Source organism: Saimiri boliviensis, chromosome 5 (assembly GCF_048565385.1).
Source record: "Saimiri boliviensis isolate mSaiBol1 chromosome 5, mSaiBol1.pri, whole genome shotgun sequence".
In the NCBI taxonomy this organism is placed as follows: Eukaryota; Metazoa; Chordata; class Mammalia; order Primates; family Cebidae; genus Saimiri; species Saimiri boliviensis.
In genome coordinates this window covers 4016439-4042782 of record NC_133453.1, presented here as the reverse complement: position 1 = coordinate 4042782, position 26344 = coordinate 4016439, and the positions used below count along the sequence as shown (strand labels likewise).

The 26344-nt window shown below is 44.9% G+C and overlaps 1 protein-coding gene across 25 annotated transcripts in view; it reads left to right on the top strand.

The window, feature by feature from the left end:
• LRRFIP1 (LRR binding FLII interacting protein 1) overlaps positions 1-26344 on the top strand; it is a 158093-nt gene that overhangs the window by 85621 nt on the left and 46128 nt on the right. For 7 of the 25 annotated variants that reach the window (XM_039469705.2, XM_039469697.2, XM_039469700.2 and 4 more), the window contains exons 2-11: positions 368-454; positions 7279-7296; positions 10835-10882; positions 12581-12625; positions 13819-13869; positions 16463-16501; positions 20465-20524; positions 22271-22333; positions 24803-24880; positions 26209-26253. In XM_039469705.2, coding sequence (XP_039325639.1) covers positions 368-454; positions 7279-7296; positions 10835-10882; positions 12581-12625; positions 13819-13869; positions 16463-16501; positions 20465-20524; positions 22271-22333; positions 24803-24880; positions 26209-26253 — 534 coding nt within the window. The remainder of the gene's footprint in view (positions 1-367; positions 455-7278; positions 7297-10834; positions 10883-12580; positions 12626-13818; positions 13870-16462; positions 16502-20464; positions 20525-22270; positions 22334-24802; positions 24881-26208; positions 26254-26344) is intronic. The other 18 variants (XM_010347243.3, XM_039469702.2, XM_074398793.1 and 15 more) reach the window with 12 other exon arrangements.

The following is a 26344-nucleotide window of genomic DNA, read 5'->3' as shown; positions in this document are numbered from 1 at the left end:
TTACAGGCTGTGTGACCTCAGGCAAGTTACTTGCCGTCTCTGTGCCTTAATTCCCTCACGTTTAAGCTGGGGATGGTAGCAGTCTCTGCCTAATGAGGCTGTTTTGAGGAGTACATGGCATCGTCTCCATAAACCTCATAGAACAGCGCCTGCCCAGGATGTAGAGAAGGCTTGGTAACTGGTAGCAATTCTTAAAAGTACTAGTTCTGTCGCTTCTGACCACCCTTTCACTCTGTGAGTCTGGCATCTATTGCTGTATATCTGTTAAACTCTGAACAAGATTTTCTTTCAGCATCATCACTGCTGACCCTGCACTGGGAAGGTACCCGCTGTCCTGTCCTCTAATAAGATGTCCTGTCTGTTTCAGGCGGAGGCCCGGCTCGCCGCAAAACGCGCAGCACGTGCGGAGGCTCGCGAGATCCGCATGAAGGAGCTGGAGCGGCAGCAGAAGGAGGTAACGCTTGGGGCTCCTTGTTGGGTCTTTCCACAGTGATTTGCGTTTTGGGCCCAGCGTGCCAATGCAGGCACCTGCTGCTGCAGACGCACCTGGCTGTCTCACATCGCTCATGGTCAGAGTGCATTTGCGCCTGTGACTTCTGCCCAAGGTCAGGCTGGGAGCGCACATAGCACAGATGCCAGGCGTGCCCGCTCAGACCTGCTGCCTCCTGAGAGGGGCTTAGAAGCCTCTCGCCTGCAAAGATCATGCTTTCCAGCTGCGAGGAGCCAAAATGTGCAGGGTCTGAGCTTTAACGTCTAACTGCTGTACTAGAATCTAGATCCTCTGGATTAACATGGAAAAGAAGAACAGATCAATGAGTTTCTAGGCTGGCCAAATTATTTTATTTAAAAATATTTCCCCTGTGGTTTGTACAGTGTTGATCATGCAGGGGCTGCAGGTTTCAGGACATCTGGAGCCCGTGTGTGATAGAGGGAGAAGAATGAACATGATGGATGAAATAGCCAGGAAGAAACTCCCCCCTGGGAAAATGGCTAGCAGTGTTGACACACCTGCTCATGGCATTTGCAGCTTATTTTCATCATCTTGAGCTGGAGCCAGGAGTCATTTCTGACAGCATGAGGGCTCTTTAACTCACAGTTATGGTGTGACCTTTTCTGTGAGCTCAGAGGCATAGAAACCGAGACCCCTTCAGTCTGTGTTCTCCCGTGGGCCATGCCCTGTGGGGCCAAGGGACCATCCATCCTGAGCCCACCCCCATGGGCTTTTTCTTCTTAAGAAGATTTGATTTTATTTTGCTAGACAGAAGTAACCAGCTCCCTTCCCCAGGGTTGATTTTCACACGCAGGTTCATGTTTGGCTTGCATAGCCAAATTTTAAGAGGCGCGCCAGTATTTAAAACCAGTGCGATTTCACATAAAAATCTGAATTTCCAGATTCTCTTACAGTGGTTGTAGATTCTGCCATATTCCCAGCAAAGACCAAGCCAGCCACATTCCCTGCAGGGGCGGGGCCCTGCCACCGGTCTGACGTGTTCATTGCCCTCCGCTGCTGGGAGTTAGCCACTCTGGGTAGAAATCTGCAGGCAGAGGCTGCTCAGTGTCACCCAGCCCTGGGAACTGTCCTGCATGCTCACGCTCTGGTATCCATAGTGGGTGCTGGAGGCCACTAGAAGGAATAGTGCTTTTATTCTGAACTGGTTTTTGAATATATATATCTATATTTTTTTGTTGTTGAGATGGAATCTCGCTCTGTCACCCCAGCTGGAGTACAGTGACGTGATCTCTGCTCACTGCAACCTCCACCTCCCAGGTTCAAGCAATTCTCATGCCTCAGCCTTTCAAGTAGTGGGATTACAGGTGCACCACACCATGCCTGGTTAATTTTTGTATTTTTAGTAGAGACAGTGTTTCGCCATGTGAGCCAGACTGGTCTCAAACTCCTGACCTCAAGTGATCCTCCCACCTTGACCTCCTGGGCTCCCAAAGTGCTGGGATTACAGGCATAAGCCACCACACCTGGCTTAAATATATATACTTTAAATGACAAAATCTCAAGTGCTTTTCACACTGCCGGGTGTCAGTTTTTCTGTAAAATGTGTCTGTTCCTATCTCAGTGGACACTTTCTAGTTCCTCGTGTGCAGGACACTGCCGGCCCCTTCTGTCTGTTTTAGAAACCGAATGGTGGCAGGCCGGTAAGGTGGTTAATTCGATGGGCAGTGGCCACTGGTTCTTGGGGCATATCACTGTGTGAGAGGATGGCTACCTCGTTCTCTAGAGCCAGAAGCCACCCCCTCTGGCTACTGTGTGGCATTCCAAGGCTTATTGGGTTTTAACCCACTTCTCCTGGCTTCCCAATAGGGCCCCAGTCTTTTATTATTATTATTATTAAAGTCATAAAAGAGTTGTAAAAAGAATTTCCTGAAGTATTTTGTTTCTCTGCCAGGCTTTGCATGGTTGGTGGGACTGTAAGGCCCCTGCCTGCCCTGTTCATAGCTCCTGGGTCTCGGCTCCGTTGCTACAGCAGAGCCAAGGACCCAGAGGATGCACTTGGCCGTGAGGCTGTGGGCAGGCCCCGCCCAGCTTTCAGGATGGTGTCTGCCATCGTTTCATCATTTTTCTCATGTACAGTGGATATGAGGAAAGTTACTTTCATCAAGAATACAAATGTGGAATATTTACAAAATCAAGGTGAAAAAATAATTATAGTATGTACATAGTACATACTCTACTATGTGTATGTACATACACATCCATCTTCTAAAACATTTAGATGAAAACATATTGATTGTATTCGTCCTTTTTTTTTGAGACAGAATCTTGCCCTGTCACCCAGGCTGGAGTGCAGTGGTGCGATCTTGGCTCACTGCAGCCTCCCTCTCCTGGGTTCAAGCAATTCTCCTGCCTCAGACTCCTGAGTAGCTGGGATTACAGGTGCCCGCCATCATGCCTGGTTAATTTTTTGTATTTTTAGTAGAGACAGGATTTTACCATGTTGGCCAGGCTGGTCTCAAACTCCTGACCTCAGGTGATCTGCCGGTCTTGGTCTCCCAAAATGCTTGGATTATAGGCGTGAGCCACCGTACCCGGCCCATATTATATCTTAATTATGGGTGGAATTGATTTAAATATATACATATTGATATAAGCAGCTTGTTGCAAAGTTGTTGGGCCAAAGTTCTTGATTTAAAAAGTAAGATGAATTAAGGCAAGAAATCATCTATTTGAATGGCCTCCTTTAAAAGCAAAGCATCCCTTGATTCCTTTGAGTCAAAGGAACCCCTCTTCTGTTGCATTTTAGTTGTACAACGTAAGAGCAATCTGTTGCTGGACTCCCATATCTCTGTTGTAATATTCCAAGGCACACAAAAAGAAAATTAAAAAGAATCCGAGTGGCGGCATGCACCTGTAGTCCCAGCTACGCAGAACACTGAGGCAGAAGCATTGCTTAAGCCCAGGAGCTTGGAGTAATGGTCGTGCCGTGATTGTCCCTGTGCATAGCCACTGTACCCCAGCTGGGGCAACATAGCAAGACCTCTCTTTCAAAAAGTCAAAAAATAATAAGTAGTTGCTACTCCAGATGGGAAACCAAGCCTTTGTCCTTTTATTTCAGTATCATAAGAAAGGGGTGCGGAGCAGCCCTCATCAGTGCCTCTGATGAGCACGGGCTTTGCAGAGAACATCCAATAAGATCTGGGTAGTCTGATGTAAAACGCTGTGGCTTGCCCTCTTCAGCACGCATTCAGGTGTCATTTGCTTAGTTGTTCGCATTCGAATTTTGAAATTCTTCTCCTTACAGCATGGTTTTATCATAAAGATATTTCAGGGGATCACAGGAGCCAAAATGTCTCATCCTGTTGCAAATTCCATGGAACGTTCACCACCAGGAGCGGTGGTTTTGGTCTGTGCTCTCAGACAGCAGGGAATGGAGGAGGGTGTGGTGTCGCTTGCGGGCAGCACCTTTGGCCTTCGTCACCTTTTGCATGGTCCTCTGTGGATCTGCAGCCTCGGCTTTCTCATTACTAGGCCTGCACTTCCGCACTCACGACTGTGGCTTGCAGCTGTGACACGAGGGGGACGTCGTGGGTGCCACTGCAGACTCCTGCCTGGGGTTGGTCACGGACCAGGACCCAGAGCCACCTGAACTTACCAGGTTGTGAAACAAGAGCCTGGGAAGGTGGGGGACGTGTTGGGAGGGGCAGAGAAATGAACGCAGCCGAGACAGTGAGTGGGGACAGCAAGTGAAACAGCTCTGGAGGGGAAGGCCACTCTTTGTGGCAGCAGAGGACGGACGTGGCAGGCAGGAAGCTGCCCCGGAAGGCAACAGCCAGACGGGGAAGGGCCGGCCCAGTCAGCCCAAAGCAGCAAGGGTTCCTAACAATGGCGACTGTGCCTTCATGAATTTCAGGTCTTTGCAAGATGACAGCATTGTTGTTTAAAGTTTATGTCTGCTTCTTCTAAAAAGATATTGAAAGATCTTCAGTAAGAGGTGTATTTTGTGACTAGTCAGAGAAGCCTGGGGTGGTGGGACATCCCAGAACCCCTGCCGTGTGGCAGAGCTGGGCTAGGGGCTGTCACCTGCTGACGGTGCTGGGCATCTTCACAAACTTTACAGGTGAGAAAAACAGGACTTAGGGAGATGGACAGTTTTTCCCGAATCTAAGAAAATGACGAAGCCGAGATTCAAACTGGATCTGACCAGATGCAAAGCCTGTGGTCTTCCTAGCACACCCCTCTGTCTCCAAATCAGTCATGTAACCAACACGAAAAACAGGTCAGAGGAGGATGCAGTGAATCTGTGGACCTGAACCTGTGGACCTTGGGGTTGAAGTTAGCACTGAGGATGCTGGCACCCACAGCCAGGGGGGAACAGAATGATCCACATCATCCTGGTCACTTTCCAAGTGGACGCATGCCTTGAAAAAGAAAGTTGTCCTTGGTGCTGAATTTGAGGCACAGTAATATGAAACATAAAATAGACAGTTTTGTTAGAATTGTCTATAAAACAGAAGCAGTAGCTGTGCCTTTATTTGACCCAAAGGGTGGGATAGAGGTTAGGAGGATTGTACACGTGTGTGTGTATAGGTTTATTTGTGTGCATATGTGTGTGCATGTGTGTGTGTGTCCATGTGCATGTATGCGTGTGCGCACATGTGTGTGGGTCCTTGTGTGTCCATGCGCATGTGTGTGCACGCATGTGTGTGCACACGTGTGTGCAGGTTCATATGTGTGCGTGTGTGCAGGTTCATGTGTGTGCATTTGCATGTGTACATGTGTGGGTTCATGTGTGCATGTGTGTACTGTGCGGGTTCGTGCATGCATGTGTGTGTACCTGTGTGGGTTCGTGTGTGTGCATGTGCGTGTGTGCATGTGTGCAGGTTCACATGTGTGCATGTGTATGTGTGCGTGTGTGTGCATGCACGTGTGTGGGTTCATGTGTGTGCATGTGTGCAGGTTCATGTGTGTGCATGTGCATGTGCATGCGTGTGGGTTCATGCGTGCATGTGTGTATGTGTGCGGGTTCGTGTGTGCATATGTGTGTATGTGTGCAGATTCGTGTGTGTGCATGTGTGCAGGTTCATGTGTGTGCATGTGTGTGTGCACATGTGTGGGTCTGTGTGTGCATATGCGTGTGTACGTGTGTGGGTTCCGGTGTGTGCATGTGTGTGTGCAGGTTCATGCGTGTGCATATGTGTGCGTGTGTGTGCATGCACGTGTGTGTGGGTTAGTGTGTGTGCATGTGTGTGTGCACACACATGAGCATCTGCATATGCATCCAGAGGGAAGAGAGTCCAGCTGGTGGGGTCTGAGCTTTCAGGTCTTCAGCCCATGCCTGGAGGATTTAGGAAGGTGCCCCCACCACCTCCCTCACACTCTTCTTTGCATATCACAGCTCTGGGCCTGGCTATTATTAGAACCAGTGAACACAAATTTGAGGTTATACCATCTGGTAGCCTGGGGCACTGGCATTTTAAATTGTTGATTAAGGGAAAATGAATACGTTTTGGAAGACCAGTGTTTAAAGTGTAGGGTTGATATTTTGGTGTAAAAATTGAGAAACCTGATCGCTGTTTTCATCTGGGTCACAAGCCATCCCATTTGCATGCAGGCGTTTCTGAGCAGGCTGAGGGTTTTCTTGAGGGGGCTGCTCTGAGAACGCTGAGAAGGGCAGGAAGCTGACCGGGGTTCAAGTCCCCCAAGGGAAGCATGGAGCGTGTACAGAGAGGGGAAGTGGCGAGGAGACACCAGTGTCGGGGGCAGCCCTGTCACTACAGCATTATCAGACCTCCAGGCCAGCTCCCCACCCACCGGGAATGGTTCTTTTCAGCACACAGACGGTGAGAACCTGCTACAGCGTACTCTAGCTGTGTTCTGGGGACTAAGAGGATATGAGCTCCTTTTTAACGGATTTGTTAGGGCAGAATAATGGACATGTTCTTGGGAAATTCAAGTGAACCTTGAACTTCTTAGGGAGAACTTACACTGATAGAAAAAAAAATGGTGATCGGGGCATCCGTTTTCTTGCTGCTGCTGACTGGGTAACATTTTGGTTAGAGATGCTGTTTCTTACAGTCATAATGTTGGATATATTCACATGTTCCCCACATAAGACTAGAAATGCCAACTTCCTGGTCTTGCAGTTTGGGCAATACCTTGACTAATGCCTGATATGATAAATGTTTTAATGAATGAATGAATATGAGTAGCTGTCTCGTTTTATCTCGTGAGTACTACAAAATTATGAGAAACCTCTGAAGCAAATGAATATGTCAATGTATCATAATAACCTCTTTTAGGAGTATTTCTGTTATATTCTAATGATCACTCTATTTAGCTGGAATGTTCCTGGTGTTCTGGATGTGTCTGTGTGAATCAAAACATCAAAGCCTCTTTCTTCATTATTTGTGAATTTGAACAGTTAACTTTCCACTTAAGTTGCTATACTTTTCGGTTAAACTTTTATTACTGCAAAAATGAATTTTGAATTAAAAATGAAGGAAGTACTTTATCTCATTGATGGCAATGGGTTATACAGACTTCTGTATTAGAATAATAGCAGTATTTTTGGTAGAGATTCATGTGGCTATGCCCCTGTTTCACCAATGTATCTGAAGTGGAACGTAAAGTAAGTGATAAAATTACAAACTCTTGTCAGTGGGACCTCACATGTTTCCTTATTCACATTTGACTGGTATTCGGTGTTTCTTTCCTGGTGTGGCTTTGATTCATTATATCTAGTTACTTACAGAACCTTTCATTCTGATGTTACTGCTTCTGTAATTGGATTTTATATTTCTTTTTTCTTTTGTCCTTCTCTATAGATCTATCAGGTCCAAAAGGTAGGCTCTTCCTTCTTTATTTCCTAACTTGCATGGACTGTTTTTTCCTTACCAAGGGCCTGGTCACCTTTCAGAAATAACACCTTGCACTGAAGATAGCACAGAAGTTCTTACTGTTTATTTTACTACTTTGTGTATGAATTTGTTTGAACAAGAATGACTAGACCCTTATCCTACCCGACTCAAAGCAGCAGTCAGATGCATTTCCGTGTACGGAATGCTTTTCTCATCTGCATTTTCCTCTGGAAATTTAAAAATTGTTTCTTTGAGAAGAAAAGTAATTCTAAGGCAAGATAAAATTATATTTCCAAATTTGGATAGCCTTCTGAAATTATGTATTGAAATGAAAAGACAATTATTTTATTAGAAAACTTCAAAAAATATCCATGAAAACCACCACATATCAAGAGAGTATTAGATATGGACTTAAACATCTGAGTAAAAAGACGATGATATGAAATGAACCTGCCGTTCATCCCTAATGCTCAGAGATCATAAAATAACGCACCTCTCTGTTTCCTAGTGTTTTGTAGAAGCAGCTGAGGTTTAGAAGTAAATACACTGGGCATGCCAGACACGGAAAATTAAGACAACCACGTCAGTGATTCAAGATCTAGCAAAAATGATGTCAGAAGTGAGCTAGTTCCATGAATTTATGGAATTTGTATACAAGGGAATCTTTCCCATAAATGAATTTAGTTTGATATTTACAACATCTGTGATAGTTTCCTTTTATAAATTTATTTAGTTTCTAGATGAACAACAACTGTATTTTTCTCTTAGAGTGGATAAGAAAATCAGAATAAGATCACTTAATGTTGGAGATGAGAGCACGCAGGCCCCAGAACACAGGGGCGGTAAATTTAAGAGCCTGTTGTGTTAGATTCCTGAGCTTGATGACGAATCGCCTTCCCTGAGGGCGCCCTGCACTCTGCATAGCTGCTGTCCCCAAGAGTGCAAAGAAATGTGTTAAGTAGATGCCACAATTTGTTGTGCTTGACTAGTGTTTCTAGGGCCCAAGTATAGAGATGGTATTGCAGCCGGAGTTCCTCATCGTCCTCAGAGAGCCTTGTGGGGAACTGGGCAGGTGAAAGCGCAGGCGGGAGCCCTCCCTGTAACGGGCACAGCCCTCCCTGTAACTGGCACAGCCCTCCCTGTAACTGTAACCTCCAATGCCGGGAAGAGGGGCTCTCTCTGGTCGTTTCCACTTGTATCCTTTCTTGTGCTACGTCACATTATTTTCTTTTGACTAAAGAGCCAGGTAGACATTGTGAGAACTTTGTCAGAATGTGAATTTGTGTGGAATGTGAAGCTGGATTGGGCCTCCGAAGTCCGCAGCGGAAGAGCAGAGGCACGGTTTTATAGAAAAGGTGTGCCAAGGGAGGGGAAGGCTTTCCTCACGGCTGAGGTGTCTGGGGAGGAGAGGAGGCGGCGATCGCTCCTCCGGCCCAGCCAGCTGCCCTGTGGAACAGTTTCTCTAGAATCAAAGCTATTTCTGAAAGTCAAGCCCCCTTTGCAGTAGAGCGGCTCCTGCTTCCCGCTGCATGGCTTCTCCAGCGCTGGCTCACGGTGATGATTTACATTTGAAATGTTTGCCCTTCCCGGACTTGTGCTGGTGCTGCTGGCTAACCTGGGAACTGCTAGTTAATCACACTTGCAGTTAGTGGGGGCATTCTCTCCCCAGGGAGTGACACGGACATGCAGCTGCAGTGGCTACGTAGGAGGCCTCCCATGAACGAGGTGAATGATTTCCAATCCTGGTTCTCTATCATGAGAAGAGCAAGATAGAGTGTGTGGATATAATGGGACCAAAAAAAAAAAAAAAAAAAATCTGTGAAAACAGAAAAACTGACAGTACAGATTTCTTTTGGAATTTAAATACTTTTCTTGTGAATGTGTATAGCCCCCATCCTTCTACAGACATTGTTCTTCCATCTTTTTAGTTAAGCCAAGAGGTAAGTGAGGGACGGTGGCATCATATTTTACTTGTGGAAAATCTAGAACTTGACAGATGCTAACATTAATTGAATGCAAAATAGCTTTAAGCTGATACATTTCCCTGACACTGAAGATAAAACATGACTTTGGAATATGTTTGCTTTTATTTCCTTTCTGAATTTATATTCCAAGGGAACGGCTTAGAGAAAAAGATATGGCTCATGGGTTTTTTTTGTACTAGAGTTCAGTATTATGGAATTTTTAAAAACAGTGTTAAATTCTCCCTCCTAATTTTTGCTCTTCGAATTTTCTACTTACCACCATCTCTAAGAGAAAGAGGTAAGACCATCTGAGAGCTGAGTATTTTTAAACCTGGCCACCCTTCAAAATGAAACTGAACCAACTATAGCAACAGCATGTTACAGTTATTGTAAAACAATTTCATAAATGCTCTTGTATTTCTAGCATCGGATTTTTTTCTCCTGATTATAAGATTTTCATGTATAAAGAGAAAACTCACATCTGCGTTATAATACAGAAGTTTGCTTAGTCGTTTCTTGATTTTCTTACTGGAAATTAAATAAAAAGGAGAAAAGCGAAACCCTATTATTTCAGCCCGTGAGCCGGGTTCCCCGTACCTTTGAGGTTCCCAGATTCAGGGACAGCAGTAGCTGCAGCGTGTGTGCTTTTCTCCTTCTAACTTGGACTGCTGAACAAGATGAAAACATGGAGGTATGGGAACAAGCAAGCTTGTCCAACCCGCGGGCTGCAGGCAGCCCAGGACAGCTGGGAAAGCAGCTGAACTTTCAAATTCGTAAACTTTCTTAAAACATTATGCAATCTTTTTGCAATTTTTTTAAGCTCCTCACCTATTGTTCATGTTAATGTATTTTATGTGTGGCCCAAGACACTTCGTCTGGTGTGGTCCAGGGAAGCCAAAAGATAGGACACCCCTGAGCTAACATAATCTCCAGACATAGGTAACTTGTGGGTCTACGTAATTTTCTTCCTGTGTAGAGACCTCCTCTGTAGGTGTCTGCCACCCATCTCTCCACCCACGCCACAAAGCCATCAAAGTCGGTGCGTTCTTGCAGGCCTAGACTCAGCATAGACGTCAGGCAGCTGGAATAAGTGTCAGGACTCAGTTTCTCCCCTTGTCCTCTCAGTTTCCCTGCTGTCCCAACACAGGAATGGCTCTGAGCTTTTGCTTCTCTTAGAAGGTGTTTTATTCTTCGATCACCTTTGCTTTGAAGGCACCAGCAGCCTGTCAGAGGGGCGTGAAGGCTGCCGGGCCGGCTTTACTGCCCTGCTCTCTGCTGAGGCCCTTCCCCCGGGGAAGCTTCGTCCTGGGCTCTCTTGCCTTGCTGGGATGGGGTGGGCGGGGAGGGTCTCTGTTCACAGCTCACCGTCTGCACGACTGCTTGGCGGCGGCTCCCGGTGTAGGAGCCAAGCGTGTTGCTGACTGCTTGGCCTTGGCATGTTACCTTCACCACACGGCTGGATGGCGGTTCGGAAATGCATGTCAGTACAGTGCCTTAGACAATTGCCTTTTTAAAAAAAATTTACTTCTTGCCTAATTTTCTTTCCCTTCTGTCTGTAGAAATATTATGGGCTGGATACAAAATGGGGTGACATCGAGCAGTGGATGGTAGGCCTTGAATATAATTTTGTTTTTACCCTTCTCTCCCCCCTTCAATACAATGTTGAGACTTAAATGGTTTATAATGTAATTCTTCTGCAGTTTAATTATGTAGATGGATTCCTATTGCACCATAATTTAATACTGAGAAATTTTCTTCCGGGGGTTTCTGCATCTGGTCTCTGTTTACATCCCCAAATGCGGCCCGCTTAGAAACGGTCGTGTCCAGGCATCTGGTCCTTCCTGTTTAGTAGCCACTGACTGCTGCTGTCTCCTGGCCTGCAGTCCAGGGAGGTCTCCACCCCACGACCACAGCCGCCCTGATCTCCTCACCAGGACTCAGGCTGGGCATGCGCCCCTGGCTTGAGAACTTTCCAGAGAACATTCCCATTGGCATCGCATCTCCCCAGGCTCTGGTTGGAACCTCAGAGGTACATTATGCTCCATTTCCTTCACTCATGATTGCGACCAGCTGCCCCGTCACCCTCATTTAGACTTTCTCTGCATTTGCTGCCTTCATCTTATCCACTGTGCCTGCTGAAACCGCTGGTCTTCGGTAAGAAAATTCCTTTACCTTCTCCACCTGCTTCCCAGAGCAGCCCCTCTGCCTTCCTGGGAATGGAGAGCTAGCTCGCCCCTGATGATACTGCTGTCCTTCTGACCTTCTCAGGAAGCCACGGCGCCCACAGAAGGAGGCTGCAGAAGGGGGACAATCTGTGTGCTTTCCGCTGGTCCCGAGAGAGCGTGGCCTGACCCTTCTCATTAGTTCATCTACCTGAGTCCTTCCGCCTCTTCCTATCCCTTTTGCTTTATTGCCTGGCCCTGTGAACATCATCACATGCTTTTAGCAGTTGAGAACCTGGCCAGGATGGAAATGTCCTATTAAATGTTCCTTACACATAAAATAATCTAAGGAAGATCCAAGATTATCTCGTAACATCTTACGTACTGGGTATAAAAGAGGTTCATTCTTCAAATATAAAGAGCATACACTTACTCTAGTGAGAAAATGATTCCATTCAGCCTAGGAAAACCATCATTTTAGGCTTACATGACATAAATGTATTTTTATCAAAGCTTAAGACATTTCTATCCACAGGTATGGTGATATAGGAAAGAGAAAAAATTTTTTTGAAAAATCTTGGCATTGTTTAAAATTGTATCATTGTTTAACATACCACTGAGAAAGAAAAAATGCTAATTATAACTGAGCAACTGAGATTATAAGCTATACGCCAGCTTCAGAGATGTCTAGGTATAGAAAAACTGTGTGTGTCTGCAAAGCCACAGCATACAGTAGAAAGAGCGACATCCTTTTCGGATATTTTGTGGAAATGATTTATCTTCTGATTCCTAAAGAGAGTAAAGTTCTGAAAGTAAGGGGAAAAGTAGATTGATTTAAACGGACCAGATGATAGAGGGTAGAAAAAAGTAGGACCCAGCTTCTGCCTCACACACACTGTTTTTACAACAAAAATGAAATATGCCAGTTTGTGCACTTAAGAACCTCCCACCCCAGAAGAAAACATTTTTACCCACGGGTTTAATTGAAGCCTTTAAACGAATGCAAAGAAAATACTGATTGGACATTTGGATCAGAACTGCTGTATTATGTTGCAATGGGACTACCTAAGCCTTTTTAAAACACTTCTCCTGTGTCCGTCTGTCTCTAACCTTCTCATACTGTTTCCTCCATTGCTTTGGTAGGAAGACAGTGAGCGCTACTCTCGTAGAGCCAGAAGAAACACATCGGTTAGTACCATGTTCATTCATTACTTAGGCACTTTGATTGAATTCTACTTTGTACTTGCATTGGCTAAAGTATATATAATATATACAATCTCCGAATGATGATATCATCTCTTAAAGAAATTAACTAATACTGCTAATAATAGAATACTGATATTATTACCTAAATAAAGACCATGAACTCAGCTTTTAGCATTCTGACCCAAATTTGGTAAGGAGAGTATGTTTGAGAAATGTTTGAGTATTAATATATTCATGACAGTTGTAGTGCTTTTTATGCCATTGAATAACCATAAATAATTTGCATAGTAATATACACCAATGCTGTGTATTTATATTCCCTGTGAGATAAAGGATACTACTTGGATGAAATTACTTTTTTTTTTTTTTTTTAGATAGAGTCTTGCTCTGTCACCCAGGCTGGAGTGCAGTGGCACCGTTTTGGCTCACTGAACCTGGAGCCTCCCAGGTCCAACAATTCTCATGCCTCAGCCTCCCAAGTAGCTGGGATTACAGACATGCACCACCACACCCAATGGATTTTTGTATTTTTAGTAGACGTGGAGTTTCCCCATGTTACCTAATCTGGTCTCAAACTCCTGGCTCAAGTGATCCTCCTGCCTTTGCCTCCCAAAGTGCTGGGATTACAGGCATGAGGCACCATGCCTGGCCCTGAAATGACTTGTTTTTTTCAGACGGTGTCTTGGTCTGTCACCCAGGCTGGAGTGTAGTGGTGCAGGCTCAGCTCACTGCAAACTCTATGTTGTGGGTTCAAGTGATTCTCTTGCCTCAGCCTCCTGAGTACATGGGATTACAGGCATGCACCATGACACCTGGCTAATTTTTGTGTTTTCAGTAGAGACCGGGTTTTGCCATGGTGGCCAGGCTGATCTTGAACTCCTGACCTCAAGTGATCTGCCCACCACGGCCTCCTAAAGTGCTAGGATTACAGGCATGAGCCACCTCGCTTGGCCCTGAAATTACTTCAAATCCATATTGCCCATAAGCAGACAGAGATGCACAAAGCCTATGTTGTGGGGGACCTAGTCTCGTGTCCACTGAGATGTCCAGGGGTGGCTGTCCCCTCACTGCTGTCGGGTGGGGTCAGTGGCCAGCATCCCCCCGAGCATGGGCACTGGTTCCTCAAGTGTGTTATATGATCACTTCACGGTTGTTCTCGTCCTTTCTTTTAATAGGCTTCTGATGAAGACGAGCGCATGTCAGTGGGTAGTCGTGGAAGCCTGAGGGTCAGTAAGCAGAATGATCGAGTTTGCATGGCACGGTTTATGGTCCAAGCCCTTTACTTCCTCATCCCTGTATTCGATTTCTTCTCCGTTATCCCCATAGTCTGCTAGTCAATCTTTAACCGATGGGATGCTTCCTTAAAGTCAGATCAGTGGGGATGTTCCTTTGTTGCCATAGAGAGATTATTAATATGCCTAGGCATGTTGGCTGGTTGTTTCTTTCTTCTGAGATGAAGTCATCTTTTTTCAATACCCGTCCACATCACAAAGCTCCCAAGCCTTGATTCTCAGCACTTTGGTGTTCCACCGGAACGCAAAGGTGCACCCACCCTTCAGTAAGTCTGTATCCACTGACACATGCTCCTGGTAAAATCGGAAGCTCTGTTAAAGTAGCTGTAAGTTAATTATTATTCAGCAGTGTTTTCGCATAGCCACTCTAGACTGCCGAGTGGAAACCTGGACCAGAACTAGATCTGGAAGACCTGCGTTCAGCTGCTTTTCCTTGTATCAATTATAATTAGATCTCTTCACCACTGCCAGGCTTAATGGTTAATCAAAACAAATACGGACTTTTCCCTAAACATTCCAGAAACCTTAATAATTATACTTGAAAAAAGTTTGAGCTTGGGGGAAGTAAAATAGAAAAACTGTGTTCTTCTCAGTTTCTGAGCATGTCAGTTTTTTTACCACAGGATGGAAATGACATCTCACCACTAGTAATAAATGAATCTCAAAGCAGCCACTCCGTTTTAGTGATTCTTAGGGACCATATAGAGCTGAAGGTTTGTTTTTCGTCACTGTGACAATTAAATCCTATTACTTCTTGACTTACTATACATGCACTGAGTGTGTGTGTAATTGGCCGTTGATAGTGATAAAATGCCGAGGTGAAACATTGTCGCTGAGATGTGAAGCCACCCTGTCCTTCTCACTGTCCTTGCAGTGCCCAAAGCAGATCTGCAGTTATTTTGCCCAAAAAGCTGTGCTTCAAATGTAAGGTCCATGTGAATGCTTCCTTGCTGTTTGGACCTTCTCCTGAGACTTAGCCTCAGGGGCGCTGTCATAACCTCCTCAGGACCCTCCGACACCACTCACGCCAGAAGAGGGAAGATTTATGGACCCAAATATAATAAATGCAAAGCTCAGTTAACAAAGTCTGTAGACAAGGTACGGACATCACAGCTGCTGAGCAGGCCCAGGAGAAGCTTGAGTCCTTGAAACCGGGGTGGGGGGTGACCAAGGGAGGAGAAAACTCAGACTTAGAAGCATAGAGTGTGTCGGTGACTTTGATAGAAGAACTTTTGATGGAAATGTTGGTGAAACCTGATTAAGATGGGTTCAAGAGAGAACAGAAGAGAGAGACACAGAATCCCAAACTCTCTGTCAAAATGCATCATTTTCAGAGCCACGCCCTCCGGAAATTGTAGGAAGTATGTTGTGTGCACTTACATTTTCCTAGGAAAAGGATGTTCACTTTCTTAAGATTCTCAGAGGGTCTCCTGACCCTAGAGAGTTGAAAACAATTGCAACATGAGTGAGCATTATGATGCTGTGTTAGCATTCGTTTCATTTTCAATGATTTTTAACCAGAAATGAGTTACGTCTTTCTGCTGGACACCATTCTTTGCCAAGATATCAAGTGTATTTGTTTTAAGAGCTGAAATTTCACATAGGAGGTTCATCATTAAGACACTAAATAAGAGGGGTGAAAGTGGATGGGATTTTCGTTTTCAGCCACATGACACTTTCCCATCATGTACCTGATCCGAAGAAATAGATTCCTCAGAACTTAAGAATTTGGATTCTGGAGGTGAGAGTCAGACCTCCTAATGTTTATAGGCACCAAACAAGCCCAGAGAGGTAAAGAGGTCTGCTTGGGGTCACAGTTCTTAGGAACAAGACCAGTGCCTGCTGCCCAGGTGCACTGGGTGCCCTGGGCTCTGTGCCTGCTTCTTGGTACCACGGAGCAGGGCACTCCCTGGAATGAGGACTCAAATTCACTCTATTTCTATCCAGAGTTGATTTCTACTGTTTTTATGTATTTTAATATTATGAACTTTTTACATTGTTGAGTTCTGTTATGAGATCATATCTTTTATTTATCTACTCTGAAAACACAGGCCTTTTCATTTAACTGGCAAAGATGAAAAACCCTAAAAAATGTGAGGAGGTGACTTATACTATCCTGTCGTTTGTATGGATGGCTCCCCAGAAAAATCTAGATTTGGGATATCAAAAGTTTTTAATTTTCCTTTTTGAAAAAAATTGACGATGATGCATCTGTTAACCTTTTCCTTTAGATAACTAAAATATATTATGTGGAGGAGGAAATAAGAGTTACCAAACTGTTTCAGACTTCATGAATTACAGCAACCTTTGCCATGGAAGTATATTTAATGCTACTGGATTCTATGGTGGCTACCATTCTGACATCATTCTTTTTGTAAATACACATGAGATCCTAGAGATTATGGAAAAAATGCATTTTTGCTGAGATTTTAAAGATTGCTTGTATTTGTGTTTTACTGAGCTTTTTGAATTGACTTTTGGCAACTCTCTTTTCTGTTGTTCTCCTCTGCCATCTTTATTCTGACAGTCGCAGCCTGACTTGGAGTATGGGGGTCCCTACGCCTGGGTGAGATGGTTGGATATATTTTGCTGTGTGAGCTTAACTGTGTGGTGTGACAGATCATAACATGTGGTTTTTCCACTAATCTCATGGGTGCTTTTCTAAAAAGCCAAGGACATCTTTGTCTACCAGTTTTTGCCTGGGGGCTATGAAGTCAGGAGAGCAGGCTCCCCCTACGGAGTGAGCAGTCTTCCTCCTGGGGGAGCAGCCCTGATCCTGGTGGGAGGGAGGAACCCAGGCATCTGTGCATGAACACTCCCTCACCAGATGGCCTTTGAGCAACAGCTGTTTGCCACGCCTTGTGTTAGCAGCTGTGCATACCAAGATGCAGAAGATAGTGTCTGCCGTCAAGGAACTCAAATCAGATCAAGAATTCCCAAAGCCTCTAAATTTCCTTTAAAAGATTAAATGCAAACTCATTTTAGCTAATGAAAAATCCATTATTTTCCAATCTGTATCCATTCAAATTGAATGTACAATCTGACATTTTGGCCAGAAGGTATTCTTTGCGGAAGATCCCACTTCCAGTAACAAACACTAAGGCTTTAGATATAAACTCAGAATTACTCTTATATCTCCCTGACAGTTTCTGTGCCTTATGCTTTCTAAAATTCTGTCAACGTTACACTTCAAGGAAGAAAAAATTCTCCCCAGAAAAGCACAACTCAGCATTAAAGTGACTTGATATTAAAGTTATTATGGTACATTATATACTATTTCTCCAGAAGGACTTTACCCAAAAGCATTTTATGCTTCATTTGTTCCAGTGCATTTCACAATTATTTAGCAAACTCCTGTTTTAGAAACGTGTTTTGTGTCTGCAATGATGGTGAGTAAGCGGGAGCACACACCTGCGTAGCACGCTTGGTGCTCTGAGCCTCTGTGGGGCTGCTGTTCTCCTCTTACCAGATAGAAGAGCAGAGGCTGGAGTGAGTAGCTTGGGGTCAGAACAGGAGAAGGAAAGACAGGTGATTAGATTCAGCAAGTGCCCTTCACTGAGTGTCTGTTACTTACCAGCTCTTCAAGTCACTGTGCTCAGTGAGAGCATTTCTGTGGCATCGTGACTCCAGCACCTCTCCTGTTTTTTAAGGAATTCAGTGTATTAGCAACGTATCTCTAGATTATTACTCTTTTTATATTAAATTCAAAGTACGTTGGGTTAAAGGGCTGGCCCCCAGTATGATAAATGTATATGTTAGCGCTGGTCAGGAAGGCATTTTGGATTTTTTTCAGTCTTGGTTCTTTTTAAAATTAAATAGAACGCATCAGGGATTGAACTCAAGAGTTTTGACATTGCCTTCCTTATGTCTAATGTCCTTTACATGAGCTCTGTGTTTTGACTCATGTAGAAAAGATGTCTAACATTATTAATCCAAAAAGTTGGTAAGGACTTTGCATGGTCCCATGGGAGGATCGCAGATGCTTTGATGCCACTGCATGATAGTCATTAACATTCGGACCAGTCACAAGTTACCGCTTCCATAGGGCGTTTACCCTTGTATCTTATTTATCCTATATTAGGAAATACTAACTTAGGTATGTCCTCTTTATTTTGTTCTCTCTTATGGCGGTGTTTCTGGAGAGCTTGTTAAAATGCATGTTCCTGGGCCCTCCCTCTAGGTATCCTGATTCCCTGTGCAGGGGCCCATGCTCGAGAGAAGCATGCCAGGTAGCCCTGAAGCAGGTGGTCCGCAGACTCACCTCTGAGACCCAGCCTTGGAGCATGGAACCAGCACAGTGAACAAGCATGTGTACTGTTTAAACCACACAGTAGAGGGCTGGGAAAAGAATGCTATAGAGTGAAGCTTGTTGAACCTCAGAGGCCTGACTTAAGATAAAGTTAATATGCTGCCTATAGACATTTTGTTCTAATATAGTTCAGTTAACTGTCAACACCCCTTACCGTCTTATGCCACGTAAAAACAGCCCCACCCATCTAAATACAACATGAAAAACACCACCCAAGAGGAGAAAGTCAGCGGTGTTTTTTAAGAAGGTCAAAGTACTTTTCACTATGGAGATAGAGTCAACAAGATCCTATAGATTTTGGAATACATTCTAGGAACGTAGCCGAGGAATAGATGCCTATTATAGAATTCCATTACCACAGACCTGCTCATGGAAATTGCTTTGCAGGATTTCCTGCAAAGTAACAGTTTTTCCTGTGTTTTGGGGGAAGGCTGTAAGTGGAAGGGTGACAAACGGGAGGATGTGTCATGCTTCCAGCTTCTCCACCTTCTGCTCTGTGGCTGTGGACTGAGCTAGAGAAAGAGCGCACACAGGACGGGGCTCCTCTACAGCAGGGTGCATTTCAGAAGCAGCGGTGGCAAGCTAGAGGGCTTGCTTATGTAATGCATTTCTCTTCCTCACTTACTAGTAAAGTCGAAGTCATCTAAAATTGATCAATGTTAGCCTTCATTACTATGTTAATCTAGTTTCTGAAGAGATAAGGGATTGAGATCTAAAATTTGCAAGTCCTTGGCGTGCATTTTCATGTCCGATAATCTTGTTGGTGAAGACATGAAAGGAAATTAGTCTGAGTAAAACTCTTGCTAATCTCCAAAGATTTTTACTATCAAGTTTATTTCAGAAATGTTTTAATGTTACTCATAGAATTCTCAAATTGAACGTGGAAGGACTTCACTCCTTTTGTTTCAAAACTTGCAATTGATTTCTTGATTTGTTTTGAGTTGTAGCAAAGATAAATATTTAGTTTTATAGTCAATGTTTCATGAATCTGGATTTATAATCTATCTGGAAATTCAGGGTTTTTTTAAATATTTTAATATCATGGCTTCAGAATATGTGCCATACAGCACCCAGCCCCCAAATAAGGAACCATGTTGAGCACCTCCCATGTACCAGGCCCCTTCCATGTGGATTCACGTATCTGCCCAGTAAGCACATACTTCATGAGGGTACTGTTCTAGGTGCTTGAGATACTCATTTTCATCTCGGTTAACCCTCACGATGGCTTTGTAATGCATTTATTATCATGCACATTTTCACGGCTGGAAAAGTGGATTAAATAATTACTTAAGGTCACATGACAGAGCTTCTATTTGGAATCTGGACTCATGCCCAGGACCCAGTGGCGTCTCCTTCGATTTTTACCAGTTGCGTAGACTGCTCCTCCTTTTTCTGTCTCGAGAGCTGGTTTTGTCTCTGATGCTTCACAGCTGTTATTCTGAATCAGCAGAGATTTCCTTATAGATGAATTAGGGACTTTTAGAAAGCCCATGCTTGGACTTAAGGGAAATTGGGCTAGGAACTGAGAAGAGAGGAAAGATGGGCATACACTTAATAGAATTGTTCTCCTTTATTCTGGAGGACACATTGGGAAATTATTAAATATGTGTTTAGATTTCATTTGAAAAATAAAGTAGGAAGGCTGGATGAATGAAAAACTGCTATAGAGGATACACCTCACAATGAACTTTCCCGTTTAATTATAGACTGACTAGAAATGATTTCTGAATCGTCTGAATCATGCCCATAGTGTCACAATGTGCTGTAATCTTCAAGGACTCTCCCTGGACCAGGGACTGAAAGCTCATTGACTGGGGCCAAATCACTACCCACCAGCCTGGTCTGTGGCTTCTTGCAAGCGGAATGTCCACAGTGCCACCGTAAAACCAGAAACAGAGATGAGGAAATGGCCACACCAAGCCCAAATGCCCCACCCATGGAGGGACTTGGTACCACTTTAAGACCAAGAGTGACATGTGACCTGAAGTCTGCTGACTTGGTTAGCTTGACTGTGCTGTTCTCTCCTGAGCTGCGGGGTAGTGGATAGGGGGGCAGGGGGGCAGTCTGAGGCTGGTAGGACTTGCACTGTCCTGGGCTGGTCATTCCTCCGTTCCACCGAGAAAGCTAACCTTAGACCTGGCTGGCTTGTCCCTGCTGATTTGAACCTGTGAATTCATTTGGGTACTGATGTCAGTTTTTCTCTTTTCTTCATTGAAACAGACAAATGGTTATGATGGAGAGTTATATGGATCACAGTCCCTGAATAGAAGATCTGGCAGGGTTAGTATAGTAAATTTGCATGGCTCGAAATTCAAACAGGTTGTTTCAAAGCTTCTAAAACTAAAAACTAATTGCTGAATTTAAATTTAGCTTCTTTGCTGTTTTTAAATGTTATAATGGGTCTTTTTTCTCCTAGCACATGATGGAATGAAAGATAATGTTTTTCAACTACCAAACATTCTGAGAATGTTAGCCTTTCAATGTTCTGATTGTTAGTGTAAGGGATAGATATTGATAAGAATTTCTAAGATTAAAAAAAAAAACAAATTAAAGATTAGCTCTTTCATTATTGCATTGCCCTGGGTGTGTGTAATGTGTATATTAAGTGTACTCAGCTTTCAAAGATATTAAATCGATATTTTCACAGTTCTCACAGCTCTCATTTGTAGATATATTAATGTTTATCTTAAAGGCATGTGTACCAGAGCCTGTGTTTTTCTGGAGAGGAGAAGAAGAAGAAAACAAGGCAGATGCTTGGAAGGGTCACAGTTATGGGGTGGGAAGCAGGAAAGGAGCTGGTGGAAGGAAAGGGTGATGCTGGCGGGGGAGAGAGAGAGCAGTGCCAGTGCCGGAGCACTGGGGGGCGGGGGTTGGTAGGGCTTTGGATTTATCAGTGTTCTTACTGCTTCATTTTTTTCTTTTAGTGATATTCCTAATTATGTAAACTAGTATTTCTTTTCATTTATCTTAATTATGTTATATGAAGATATCGCTATACACTTAAATTATACTTGTAGGCGTCAAATGAGCGACCCCGCCCTCACCTCCCTCTCTCTCCCCAGCCAAACCAGCCTTTCGCTTTCTGAAACCAGCTGATCAAGTTGTCTTTGCTTTCTCATCCCTATTTACCTATTTAGCATTGTATGCACTTTATTTATTTGTTTGTTTGTTTATTTATTTAGAGATAAGAGTCTTGCTCTGTCACCCAGGCTGGAGTGCAGTGGTGCGATCTTGGCTCACTGCAACCTCTGCCTCCCGGGTTCAAATGATTCTCCTGCCTCCACCTCCCAAGTACCTGGGATTGCAGGTGCCCACCATCCTGCCCGGCTAATTTTTTTGTATTTTTTAGTAGAGACGGAGTTTCACCATTTTGGCCAGGCTGGTCTCAAACTCCTGACCTCAGGTGATCCGCCTGCCTCAGCCTCTCAAGGTGCTGGGATTACAGGCGTGAGCCACTGCACCTAGCTGGATGTGACATTTTAAAAATAGACACTCAAGACACGTAAAGCTGGCCTGCAGGGCATTTTCCCTCTGTGGATAAGGGCTCTCAGCTGGACGGGTGGGAGCAGCTCCACCTGCCTTTCTAGCACCCCAGGACTGAGTTATAGCCCTCAGGTATGCTGGGCTGAAGAAAAATGGAAAATTTTGCAATAAATGGAATTTTACGTACCTAAGAAGTTAAGTAACAAGGATAGTTGAGACTAGGAGGTTACTGACAACACAGCATGAAACTCAGTAACCACGAATCGTGCTTGAGATGTGAGACTGTGAAAACAGTACTACCTACACCCATGGCATCACCCAGACAGAAACACTGAAGTAGAACATGCAGCTGGGCATCTCTGTTGTTAAGCATCTCTGCTGTATGGTTTGTGTCCCGCTTCTTTAGCTAAACCAGCATTCCTGGGGTCCCAGCGTTAGCTCGTTGTGCTGTTCCACGTCTGCCTTTTGAATGGGATGGCGGCTGCTTTCGGAGTCATAAGCAAGTGCTTGTCACTTAACCATGTTTTCTTCTTTGGTGCTCAGAATTCCAGCTACAGCGGTGACAGCAGATTCTCCACGTTGTCGTCATCCAGGGAGGGGAAGCTGGTTGGTTTCCATTTAAATCTTTCACATCCTCTCTTCAGAAACCGCAAGTTTTGTAGCGTGCAGTCCGCGTGTGTGGATTCACCTGACTTTTCTCTTTCAGTGTCTGTTTGACAGGTTTTTGTTTGGGGAGCTGTTTTGCTGACGTGAGAGGCAGAGTTAACGTGCGCTGCTCCACTCAGATGCACACCCCTGTGCTGCGTTTGACCACGCCAGCTCGAATGTGAATTGTGGCATTCAGCCGGCTGCCATGAAAGGACGAGTTTTTTGCATCTTTTCTAATTAGAATTAATCAAAAGGAAAAAAAAAAAAAAAGAAGAATGCTCTTGAACTCTTGAGAGTTTCTGAAAACAGAACTACTTTGAAGCGGACATGCCACCTTTGTGGTAGTCTTGGGCATGAACTAGACTTGGAATGAAAACCCAGTCCCATCCAAATCCAGATGTTTACGCAACAGAGTTCCTGCCCATTCTCTATAAACATGCACCAGTCTTGATATGCATAATTTCTGAATTGCCAAAGAGCCCTCAGGTAGCTAAGGGTTGTGGTGTTTGTTTGGGTTCAGATTCACTCAGCCAAATTAGGGGACAAGTTTAGGAAGGAAAATTGAGCAGGCCCTGGAATCACGAAGATAAGCAGGGGAGGGAGGCGCCCTCCAGGCACTGACTTCTAGAACAAAAGCCACCCCCACCAAACACCAGTACAGTAGTGAACAGATGAGTAAACAGAATGAGAGGGAGACACTGGTTTCACCAGGAAATATCACAACAAAGGATGTGAACTGAACCTTAAAAAATAAATAGGAAGGGTCAGGTGCCGTGGCTCACGCCTGTAATCCCAGCACTTTCAGAGGCCGGGGTGAGTGGATCACCTGAGGTTGGGAGTTTGAGACCAGCCTGACCAACATGGAGAAACTCCATGTCTACTCAAAAAACAAAATTAGCCGGGAGTAGTTAACACACGCCTGTAATCCCAGCTAACTCGGGAGGCTGAGACAGGAGAATCACTTGAATGCGGGAGGCGGAGGTTGTGGTAAGCCAAGATGGCACCATTGTACTCTGCCTGGGTGACAAGAGAGAAACTCCATCTCAAAATCAATAAATAAATAGGAAGAGCAAATGAAAAGAATAGGAACTAACCAGGTAGAGCCTGGAGGGAAAGCTCTTCAAGGTAAGGAGCCATTTGAGCAGAATAGAGACCGAGCCGAACAGCGAGCGCCCAGGAGAGGCGCTGTGCGACTGAGCACAGGGTGCTGCTGCTGGAGACTTTCTGTGGACCTGGTGACTCCAGAAGCAGCTTCCCAACTGAAATCAGAAATGAAATCTCTGCAGTTCCTCTGCAGTTTCCTCTACCTGCTCCCAGGTAGTCACTGACCTCATCAAAAAGCTTCTAGGAGAAATAGCTCGGACCCTTCCCCGCCCCTCCCTCACCTTCCAGCCCGTTTCCATTTCCCTTCGTGGGGGCTCTTTTTCTTGCCAGGGCACTTCCTCACCTCTGTCACCCCCTTCGTGCCCAGGGACGCTGCAAAAGCTGCTGGCAGCTCCATGGCCCCTGCAGCTTGCCAGCTTCCTAAACCCTTCCCATTGCCCCCCGGTCTATAATAAATCCTCCCCCACACTGGAAGCTGATGGCCCTTCTGTCGCCCAGTAGGTGAGTTTTGACTCAGCATATGATCAGCTGTGGAACACCAAAGCATTGGTGGGTTTAACACCTTGAAAAAGGCTTTCTGCATTTTCTTAATTCAAGGGGAGATTTTGCTGTTGCAGAGAGCACTTCTTAAGAAAACTTTATTTCCTACCCATTTTTGATAAGCTGAGTTACTTGCTCTAAAATAAAGATGGCGATAAAGATCTCATCCTTGGGTATGAACGATTAACGCAAGTTCAGCCTGCATCTAATTCACTTCAATCCACTTAAGAGAAATAACCCACATCCAAAGGGCTACACATCAGGATGAGAGCTCACCCATTCAATCAGGGCCACATCAGACCTCGACCTGCGGCCCTGTGTGCCCAGCACATGCTGCCCGAGAACTCCTGTATTCACCCGCCCTCAGAACCTTCCTGGGAATCGTGCTGTGTAGACATCTATTCCTGCCCAATACATAGCGTGTTTAATTTTATTTAAATATCATAACAGAAAGGTATCCGTGTAGAATGTCATATTGATGACTCTTCCTACCATCAATTAAAATTTATTTCAGCATTTGATACCAATTAAAATTAATTCTTTTTTTCCGTGTGAAAACTCAAAAGTCCTAATTTGACCCCCTCTCCTAGCTTGTCAGTTGCCTGGCCCAGCCACCTTACTTCCTTCTGACCCTCGTTCCTTCCCTCCCCGAGAGGGTATGCTCGTTATGTTTTGCTTGCATGAGGTCATCGTTTCTGGACTCACTGGACTGATGGACCTTTGCAATGCGGTGAGGGTGTAAGCCTCTCTCCCCTCTCTGCTGCCCATTTGCTCTGATTTCAGGGACTCTCCAGCACCAACCTTGGCCTTCCCGGTGGTGGCCTGGCTCACACGCCCCTGTCTGCCACAAATGGAAACTGGGTCTGTCTCCTTTCCATGCCACTTTGCCCCTCCTTCCTTTTCTTTCTGCGAATCGCTGTAATTGCTGATTAAATCTCACGGACACTTCAGCCTCCTCTATACAGTATCACAGAGCAAAGCTTAGCACGTGTTTTAATTGGCTCAGCTAATTTGCTAAGACTTTTCTCAGTCCTTTAGAAACACGCCTATCAAATAATTTGGAAGCTAATATAGAAACAGGGACTTAAGGAAAAGGTGGGTTTTATTAAATGCATATTTTTGAAAACTGGAGTCCAAAAAATTGGTCTCTTGGGTCACTCCTCCTTTTCCATCAATTGTTTCCCATGTGGGGTTTCATTTGTTTTTTAAAAAAATATTTTTTCTCTTGTAAATGTGTCCAGGAAGCAATTTGGAAGGTTTTTGTGCATAATCTGCGTCCTTGGTCTCCGAGAAGCGGACAGAACAGTGTTATTTCTCTGGCTCGGTGTCCCCGCTGTTTCCTGTTTTTACAAGGTTGGATCAGGTCTGGCCCTGGGGTTTTTGGCCTGTGAGATACAGGTATCGAATCTTGCTCTAATCCAAGGAAGTCAGTGTCAGGGGTGAAAGTCCAGGTCCCGTTTGGAGGCTGAACTGTCCTCTCCCTTGCGTGTCGGCTGGAGCTGCTGAGTGATCGCTGCTTGACTTACTCAGGTGTGCCCTGTAAATGAGTCTGGAATCTGTCCTTGCTGCAGTCTCTGCACACTGTGAGCTGCCTTTCTGTCCCCTCACCAGCACTGCCTCGCCCTGACGTGTGTACTAGGCAGGATTCTCCTTTGACAGGGTGGGAGAGCTGGTGCCTCCCAGACCAGCTGAGGCAGCCTTGCGGCTACTCCCTGTGTATCTTAAAGACTGTCACTGGGTCCCTCGGATACAAATAAACAGGCTTCCTGCCCCTGTTTTCACGTGTGGACATTTGCATATTGAACACTGCCAAGCGCGTCATTAACGTTGGATTCTGAGCGTGGGTTTTGTTGCTGTTGGTGTGGTGACCTTGGCACCATTCTGTCTCACTCCCCAACCCTTCTTCCCGGCATGCCTGGAAAGACTAGAAATGACCAGATTTCAAAGATGCTGGGAAGTTTACTGTTTTAAAGCCAAAAATCATCTTGTTTATCCTTCTTGTAAACGTTGGATTTGCATCTATCAAATTTACAGAAAACACGGGGCCTCAATCAATCAGCTTTTTCTGTCTAACCACTGTACAGCAGTTGGCTATGGTGATAGCTGACACTATCATGATGGCCTTTCACTATTATTTGTTGCTGTTTTTTCAAGGCTTTGAAAACCTGCCATTTGCTTTCATCCTGCAGCCCTCCTGTCTGTACAGCGCTGCTCGGCCTTCTGGGAGTCACTGGGTGCGTGCAGCACCCACCTGCTGCCCCTCGTCCCTTCCCACTGTGCATGCACTGCTCCCCGCCCTAGAGCTGTGGAAGTGCCTGTTTGCAG